Source organism: Simochromis diagramma, unplaced genomic scaffold, assembly GCF_900408965.1.
Source record: "Simochromis diagramma unplaced genomic scaffold, fSimDia1.1 OVJJ01000293.1, whole genome shotgun sequence".
Lineage (NCBI taxonomy): Eukaryota > Metazoa > Chordata > Actinopteri > Cichliformes > Cichlidae > Simochromis > Simochromis diagramma.
This window is the reverse complement of record NW_024386801.1, coordinates 21,619,009-21,628,423: the sequence shown is the minus strand read 5'-3', so window position 1 is coordinate 21,628,423 and position 9,415 is coordinate 21,619,009. Positions and strand designations below refer to the sequence as shown.

The 9,415-nt window shown below is 42.0% G+C and overlaps 1 protein-coding gene across 1 annotated transcript; it reads right to left on the bottom strand.

Annotated features, from left to right (window-relative positions):
- cav1 (caveolin 1) lies at positions 1 to 9,415 on the bottom strand. Its single transcript, XM_040026530.1, has 3 exons — positions 9,070 to 9,415; positions 7,933 to 8,100; positions 1 to 2,499 (listed from the first exon to the last, which is right to left on the bottom strand). Exons 1-3 carry the CDS (start codon positions 9,103 to 9,105, stop codon positions 2,158 to 2,160), a joined length of 546 nt encoding a protein of 181 aa, XP_039882464.1. The 5' UTR covers positions 9,106 to 9,415; the 3' UTR covers positions 1 to 2,157.

Sequence of the window (9,415 nt, the reverse complement as noted above, 5' to 3'; positions counted from 1 at the left end):
AGCTTTGCTCAACACTTTATTTGTTTTCCAAGTAACCATGGAAATGGTGTGCCAGGCTCTTGGAGAAAAACAGCTTATGGGCAACACTGGAGGCATTAGACCTTATTTACAGAGACAGAGATACAAATAAATACTAGAGAGGGTTTGCAGGGCACTGCTGCTGGAAATGATTTTTCTGTTCAGCTCTCACTCCAGCTTCATTCTTACTGTATGTATTTTTTTCCACAAAAGTAATCCCAGCTGGCTGGTTTCTGCACTGCACATCAATGAAACCAGTCACCGAGTATCTACTGTGAATCATTACACAATTAGATTTGCTATGACTCAATATCACAAGTATAAAAGAACAAGCAGCCCACTGTTAGGTTCTGACTTTCATGGGGAAGCACATGCTAGTGATCACTTTATCCATGCTTGTAAAACTGTAGGTAATAAAACATAAACAAATGCACAACGGATTATATTAAATTTTAATGTGCACAGCGTGATATGGTACAGTAAAAGCAAGGAAGAAAAAAAAATCATTTCTTATACAAAAATATCACCTTCAGAGCTTTAAAAAAAAACATCTCGATTTGATATTATCATCCCTGTGAAAAAACAGCAGGTAGACTAAAGGTGATATAGTCAAAGCGAGCTTAGTGTCTCAGTTAAACACAACCCTCTCTCCACCCCATTCTCACCTATCCACAAATTCACCCATCCTGGGGTGGGAGGTGTCGTTTTAATGCTATTTAGCATTGTGTCCACAGTCAAGAAGCAAGGCCACAAAACAAAACTGTAGACAAAAAAAAACCAAAAAAAAGCAAACCAAAATGGGGAGTGGGCACATTTCACCAAACATTGTCTTTATTCCAATGCATTAACCTAAGTACCACAATATGTGAACATCTCCACACGAGCTCCTCACTGCACAGCGTAAATCTCCAGTGTGCAAAATGAACTGCTTGCACTCTGCTGTATTAGGAAATGGAGGAACATGGAGACTTTCATTAGTGCTGTTCACTACCAATACTTTTCTATAGATTAGTGCACTGGAATCATTTTGGAAGTCTTGTCTTATGAATAAACACCCACACAGTACATACAGGATATCAAAACAATGGCACTGTAATCAAGCCTCCTCAAGTTCTTCATTTTCATAGTGTAGAGAAAAAAAACCTCATTCACTATGGAGCTATGATGATAAAACGTGGAGTCTGAATGAAAAATAAAAAGTCTAAATTTGTCTTACAAAACAAAACTAACAAAAGAGTAAAAAATCAAATCAGGTTCTGTAAGATTCAGACATTCTCTGTCAGACTTGAGAAAATTCATTTGAGGCAGAGGCGAAGCAAAAAGCTGGTGTAGAGAGCGAGTGAGCGAAGATGCAGATAGCTTCAGTCAGGCTGTGTCACGGGCGCGGTGGACGGTGAACTGCTGGCATGGCGGTGCAGGTACATGTGGAAACGGGGGCAGGTTCAGTGTGTCAGACTGCTGGAAAGCAGGGCAAAGAGGGGAGGGGTGGGAGGTCACTTTAGTGGGCGTGTGGGGCAGAGGGAGGGGTGCTTCTGTGCTGCTGGCTCCGTGTGGTTGTTCTTTTTTGCTGAGTCAGACAGAATTTGGCAGCGTTCACTCGTTCTCCCTGTTTGAACGTATGCAACCCCAGCATCCCCCCCCCCCCCCCCCTCCCCGACTATCCTACTCTGCCCTACGGCTCCAAAAAACAAACACGAGCGTGAGAGGTTACAGCAGATGCTGACGTCCCCTCTTCGCACGGATCGATCTGTTTGAAATGCTCTCTACAAAGAGTAAGAATGGAAGGAATTTACATGATGGAGCAAAATTAATAACAAGATATGGAGCTTGGCTGCCTGCTTGACAAACTTAACAGTGAAAAATAAAAAAAAATACTAACGTAGACAGAAAAAGAAAAAACAGGAGAAAACAGCTGTTAGAAAAAGGTGGGGTTAGGTGCCATGTCACAGCACCCCTTTACCTCTAAACAACCACCCAGCCCCCACCCCACTCTGGAAAAGTCTCAACACATTTTCCATTTATTTTCTTCGTCTTCTTTCGGTTTTTTTGGTTGTTGTTCTGACTCCCCTCCCATCTCCATTGCGCCGCCCCGCCCCATTCTTCTGGCCCTCTTTTGAATCCTCCTCCTGATTTGGGATGCTACACCTCCTTGGTCATCCTGACTCGGATGCTGCTCAGGCACTTGCCCATGGCCTCAAAGAACGGGTCGCAGAAGGTGTGCACGCAGATAGAGAAGACGCGGCTGACACAGTGGATCTCGATCAGGTAGCTCTTGACACACGGCACCACAGCCCAGATGTGCAGGAAGGACAGGATGGCAAAGAAAATTCCCCAGATCAACGCCAAGGGGATGCCCACCAGTGCCGTCAGCAGGCGGTAGCACCAGTACTTGGTGACAGTGAAGGTTGTGAAGCTGGCTTTCCACACACCGTCGAAGCTGTAGGTCCCTGCGGGTTCTGCAATCACATCTTCAAATTCAACCTAAGGAAGATGAAAGTGGACGAGTTAGAAATTGCTGGTAAAAACTTTGTATGAGAATACAAAGCTTTCGGTGAACTATCCCTGTGTGAAAAATGGAATTTTAAGACACAGAAAAACATATCAGCACCACATTCAGCTGAAACTCAACACTCTGACTTGTTAAATACCTTCATCCCCTGCCAACAGAGTTTCACAAGAGTTCTGATATGGCGCAAATGAAACCACTATGGAAACTTTATCGCTGTCAAAGCCAAGCTCATTATTTCCACACAAATCAACTTCACTCCCTGTTAATATGTCAGCTTCGCAGAGTTGGAGGGTGGGATTCTTGACAAGATTTATACCTCTCCTAGCAGCGACTGGTACGCAATCCAGCATCTGCCCCACCCAATACACTGACTGCACAAATGCTATCGCTGGTATCAGCTTCAATTTCTGAAAATCAGCCCAGGGGCTTTGTTCTCCCGTGCCTCCTACATTGGAAATGACCGGACACACAGAAAAAATAGGAAATGTTACTGGTAGATGAACTGTTGGGCTGTTGGGCTTCTGCTACATCCTCCATCTCCTGTTAGGTTTCTTTTTAATAGGAAACTCAATGCAAGTGTGCACAGGCTGATTGCTGGTGTTTAAAGAATGGAGGGAAAAGTGGCATCTCAGTGCTTATTCAACCTACCTTCCTCTCCCGGTCAGCCTCTTCCTAGGCCTCTGAGCCCCAAATCAATATTTATTTTACAGTTACTTGGAGACTGTGTCATGTCAAAGTAGTTGGGCTACTGAAGGCTAATAGCTGCAATACCAATAAGTCAAGCAGATAATATCTAGTGTTACACTAACAATGAAATGGAAAAGTGAAGTGCTTCATTCCTAGGAGATGCACCATCTGGAAGATGTGACTCCTGCTTACACAAACTGTCCGACCTTGACCACTTTCAGATCTTACTAAAAAGTGATACAGATTTTCTGCAGTGTATTTATTACTCTATAGGGATATTTATTGATAATAGCAATAGTACATGTAACTGCCCTTAATCCAGAGCTGACAATATATAACCTTCTGGTATTTTTTAGATTTAAAAAAATACATATAGAAAGTTAGAGAGCTATACTGGTATAAGCTAAATAAATAATGCATTTCTTTGTCTCCTGTTTAAAGTAGCATGAAATAGAAATTTAGATCTAAAAAATAGCTCTCTTGCAACTCCTTCCTTCTATTTTCTACCAGTCAACTTGAAAATATTTATCCTCAAAAATCTTTTTAATATTTTCACTTTGCTTTTAATCTTCCCTTTTCTTGCCATTATTATGTTACATGTAATGTAAATTTGCAGACTGTCAGTAATCGGTTAAGATTTGCCAATATAATAAGAATGTTCCAAGTGAATTAATATTATGTAATATTTTGTATTACAAATAATGTGATAACAGCAACCAGAGTGCAACTTTTATATAAAATCTGGAATAAATAAACTGGATTGAAGATTCTAATTTTGCAACAGCATCCATACATCAGAAATCTGTAATATAATGCACGGCTCCAAATCACATACCAGTCACTGAAGTTCATAACAGTGAGTGTCTTAGGACTTCATGCCATGCTGTTATTCTTTATGTTGGGGTGAATGTAATATTTTTTACAGTCCTAGCAAAAGGACTCCTCACATCCAGCCTTTTTTTCTTGCCTTGAAACATCAGCTTGTAAGTCCAATTCTTTTATCCTGAAAGCAGCACAAAGCGTCTCTCACAACACCAACTGGCGAAGCTCACTACAGCCTTATAATATAAAACTAACTGCAGCCACAAAACCAGCCCGCCGTCCATTTAATTTTTCCACAGCTACAAATTTTAAAGTGGGCCAACTCGGCGCCAGTTTCCAGAACTTTGAGACTAAATGAGAGCCTTCTTCAGAGAGGCACAAACAACCACAGCAGGGTGGTGGGGAGTTCCTGACATAAAACGGTGCTCTTTGGTGTTTTTCCTGGGTTTCTTCTTCTTCTTTTTTTTAAGTATTGTTATTCATTTGCAATTCTGAGGAAAGTTATCATTACTACCTTTGCTGTAATTCAGGAGAGGCTTCCTTTGTAAGCCACTCGAGTGTTAAGTGGGATTTTGGCAAGAATGCTGTTTGAATTCCGACTGTCCAAAAGTGATATGGGCATCCCTTATAGAAAACATCTTTTATCCAGTTATGTTAGGCAGTTTAATCTAATTATTTACATGTTTAAAGAAGGATTAGGGACTAGCAGTTCCTGAATGAAGAACATTAGTTCAATAAGCAAATAAACAAGTCACATTAAGAAAATATCACTTTTGTGCTAAATAAAAAAGGGGACCTCCATTGAGACGTTTGATATGAAACAATAGCGTCTCGAGGCCAGCGTGTGACCAGTCAGCAAGGCAACTGTATTATTGCGTAAATAAGGTCATGTTCTGTTTCTGGAGCTCTGTCTTAAGGCTGTCGACTATGCTTGAATAGACAAAGTGGGCTCCAGGAGAAGAAGGTCAGAGTGTAGTGCTCTACAGAACTATTTGCAGGGTTTTAGTGGTCAGTGTGTTTGGTTTTAGGTGGCAGAACACAATGATTTACACACGACTTGTTTTGGATCAAAACACAAGCTTATACCACAATATAAAAGTGTCTTGGAATGATTATTGCTATTATTTGGCGCCACACGAGTAAAAATAAAACGGAATCTTTTGCATGTATTTATTGTCATAGCTCTACACGCTTTGTTAAATTTGCATGCCATTTGCACGGAAACAAATCTACACTGAGTTCAAAAAGGTTTTAATAGCGCCTGATGTCTCAGCCCACAGCGGAGTGCGCAGGCTAATAAAAAGCACAGACATTATCAAAGCAGGACATGTGAGCTTTACATACAACAAGATCCCATACCCAGAGGCATCTGCAATCAACTAAAAATCCCAGAATGAGGCAGATAAGTAAAAATACCACTAAGAGTGGACCAAAAATAGACTTTGCAGTCCTAGTGGGAGTGTTTCATTCCTTTCAGTTTTACCATAGAGACTTCAGATCTGCTGCCAGAGCTCAAACTTTTCACAACTCCCTCTAAAAAACTTTCTCCACTGGGGGCATTTTCAGTTTTCTCGCTGCTGGGCCTAAGCTCCTCCTCTCCCATATAAAATCCCACAACTCCTCCAAATGGAAAAAAAAAATCATTGCAGGAGAAACTCCAAACGCATGGCAGTAATGGAACTTGTTTGATGTGGCCAGGTGATTGAGGCCAGCTGCAGCAGCAACAGGAGTGCACCTTTGATTATAAGAATGCAGTGTTTGTGTGTTTGTGTCTGTGTGCTATCTAAGCAGTGTGTCTGAATGCGTGCTTTACAGATTTATATGGTAGTCCGGTATTTGAGGGTTGCGTGTGGTCATGGTGGATTGCAGAGCGAGCATCGCTGGAAGGGATTCCCTGCTTGTGTGTTTCATCGGGGCATACTGAATGCACGCTTCCACTTGGCTGAGCTGTTTCACTGACCTCAAAGCACCTCGGAGCTGCTGTATACAGCACACTGTACAAACTTATCAGTGTTTACTCTCAAAATCCAGAGGGAGGTGATGAGTACCTAAGGGCCTCTCGTTATAAAATATACCCAGAGGCTTCTCTGTTGGGATTTATTAACTCAATATGAAAGGTTTTTTTTAAAGTATAATTTATTACAAAGAAGGATTCTGATACGTCTCTATGTTGCAAGAAGACAAGGTATTAAGTATTACTACCAGTTTACTTTGTATTATTAGTAAACATCTATTACTACCAATAGATGTTTACTACTGCTAGTTAAAAGCTGAAGGTTTCAGCCGTCTTACGTTAAGACGGCTGCCTATAGCATGTTCATTTTTACAGTGTATGCACATGTGTTGTCAGGTCATTTCAGCAGCAGTCTGTTGGCTTGATTAGCGAGGGGTGGGACAATCGTGAAGCTGCATTCTATTCTGAGACTGGAAGGAGAGTCTGACTCACTGTCACAATGGAGGAGAGCAGGGAGAGAGCAGCCAGAGAGTGGTGGAAGAAGTTGGGATAGAAGCAGCAAACAGGAAAACTAGAGAATGAGAGTGTTTTTCTTTCCAAACCCAGCAACAAATATTTTGTAAAAGTGTTTTCATACAAACATGTGAATTCATCGTGTTCATAGCACATTTTATATAGACTTGTGCGTCATATGGGAAAAATGCACAAACTGGCAGTGACACACATGCCTCTCAGACAGTGATAAACTCCATAAAAACGAAGTGTTTTCAAATATTTAACGAGAAATAGAAGACAAAATGTACTTTTTGGGCAGGTTGTATGTGAAATGAGTGTCATGTAATAACAGAAAATTAAATGAGCACAACATTTTTAATGGATTCCTTGTATATGTGTATTATGGTTGTTTTAATCAAAATGCTCTGTCAGTATGTTTTCATCAGTCAATTTGTCAGGGGATGAAACTTTACCACATTTATATATTTTTTAAAGAGAAAGGTTATATTCAGTAGTTATGGTCTGATTAGTTAAATCAGCAGCGACATTTCTACTGAAAACCTTGTATTTGCCAACAAAAAGAAACAAATGGACTCACTCCTCTGACGCAACTATAGGCATGCGGGGAGGAAACGGAGGGGGCAGTGGCAGAATGGGAGGAAAGAAGGGAGGATAAGGAGTGGTGAGGGATCCCCTCATACTAATCGCCCACTTGGGTGTTTCCCTCTTTTAACCAGGCAGAGTTCAGGAATTTCAAAGATCTGACCCTTCCTGAACACGCAGGGAGCTGCTTGACCCCACTCTGATGTAACCAGATGCACCAGCTGGAGAGGAGCACAGCCGGGCGCACACGGCTGCTGCTCCTCTCTCCCACACAGATGAATCAGGTGGCTTGCAGCGCACCACTCCTTTGCCGCTATAACATCTCTCCCTGTGCTTTTAACAAAAATAAGTACTGAGTATTTATCCGACGAGACTTCTCTGTTATGGACAGAATTCTACTTTCCCATTAGACAGGCGTGTGCAGCGAGGACTGTGGGAAATGTGTGTTCCAACAACAGGAAATAGGTTATGTTTCCTCTGTTGGAGCGAAGTTGGGACGTTCACGTTTCAAGCCCACTCCACACAAAGGCATGCCATTGTATCGCTGCAGCTCAATGATCTTTAATACGTTTGCAAAGCTTCTTCCTAATAGGGGAAGACACTGAGTGGTAACACTTACACGGCGCATAGCAAAGGTGCGCAAAACTGCATGCGTGTCCGACGCGCAGATAACTTGTTTGACAGCTCATAGAAATAAAATGGACATCGTTTATTAGAGATTATTTCAGTTTGCAGCGCCTGTCATACAGGTAAACCCTGTGTAAACTCGGGAACAGGTGGTTTCGGTTGCCATGGACGAAAAACATAAAGTTCAGAAGTTACCAGTCTTTGAAGTTTAACTCACCTTGACAACGTCGTCGTTTATGTGTTTGGGATCCCGGTTGACCAGGTCGATCTCTTTGGTGTGGACATCCTCCATCGTTTTCTCGTTCAGACTGTCGTTGTCCATGTCTTTGTTGTTGGGTTTATATATGTTCCCTTGTTTTCGGATAAACGGCGAATGCAGAAACTCCTGCAAGGAGCCGGGGGAGACAGAAGGAGAAGAGGGTGAAGAGGCGAAGGAATAGTGTGTAGCGCGCTGAGAGAGAGAGCGACTGGAGCTGCAAGTTACCAGGCTTCCCCACAAACAGGGATGGGTTTAAGTGAATAGAAAGTAAAGTACCACACCCCTTCATCCAGCCGCAAGGGGTCCTCACCACCCAGACACTAATCCAGTAGGTTAACATGACATACAGTTGATTCAACGTGTAGTCTACCCATGGCAATGGAAACACTTTTGAGAAACGTGCAAAGGCGTTATTTTTTAAATATGAACGAATCTCCAATTAATACTCTTCCTACACGAAAAATATATATTTAGAAAGTAAAGAAAATCACGAATTCAGTTATATTTGCAATGTCATTTGTAATATGTTCACATTACGTATGCAAAAACTTACTGGACCCGTGTTTTTTTAATCATTTAAAAATGCGTAAAGACCCCTTTGGCTTCTATGATCCTCCTCAATCCTACGAGTCAAGCACCTTATGTTATTACGCACACCACACGACTTCAGTTGGCATTAAAGGACAGGGGAGATTTGTGACTGAAATTCAGAATTTTACGGTAAAAAAATGGATTTGTTTCCCCCTTGTATAACGCATGGAAATGTACAGTTTAAATGTTTGTGCGTAAATAATCGGTTACTGTGCTGAAAGAGGACTTAACAGATAAAATCCTCACACCCACATTCTAATGTAAACTGCATCGACCTTCGCATTCTCTTAGCCTGTGTGGGAGAAGTGCTCATGACTGGGTGCCAGAGCGCAAGATAAGGACTGAAACATAGCGCACTCATTTTCCCCTCGTGAACGCATTTTTTTCTTTCTTTTTTTTTTTTGAGGGGAGGGGGGGATAATCAGCTTCTGTAAGACAAGTAAATGTCAGCTACAAACAAACAACCACAAATTAAAAGAACTATAGCTGAGAGCTATACTGTACCTCTTCTGTCTCGCCGTCCTTCAGTCCTCCTGTCATGCTGTCCTCACGTTTGGAGAGATTAGCACGTTGAAACAGACAAAAAAAAAAGATAATATAGGAAGCAGAGAGGGAGGCGTGGATGCAAACTGGGAGGACGGGGTCTTTCTCTCAGAGTCCTGTATAGTGAAGTTATTCCTGCCCTTTTTGTTGGACGTGACTAAAATTCAGTGGACAAGCGCGTACGGGGAAACCTCCAGTGTTTCCTCGGATACCACAGAGCGCAGCTGGGGAGTCACCAGTGAGCAGACAGGAGAGCCACCCTGGAACCTGCTCGGCTGGAGGAGAGACTGACGTGATCTCAGACTGA

Excerpts from the sequence above, each read along its gene's own strand:
- cav1 (XM_040026530.1), bottom strand. The coding sequence starts at position 9,105 with ATGACAGGAGGACTGAAGGACGGCGAGACAGAAGAG. Across the intron at positions 8,101-9,069 it reads AGGACGGCGAGACAGAAGAG|GAGTTTCTGCATTCGCCGTT; the intron begins GTACAGTATAGC and ends GGCTCCTTGCAG. Across the intron at positions 2,500-7,932 it reads TAAACGACGACGTTGTCAAG|GTTGAATTTGAAGATGTGAT; the intron begins GTGAGTTAAACT and ends CATCTTCCTTAG.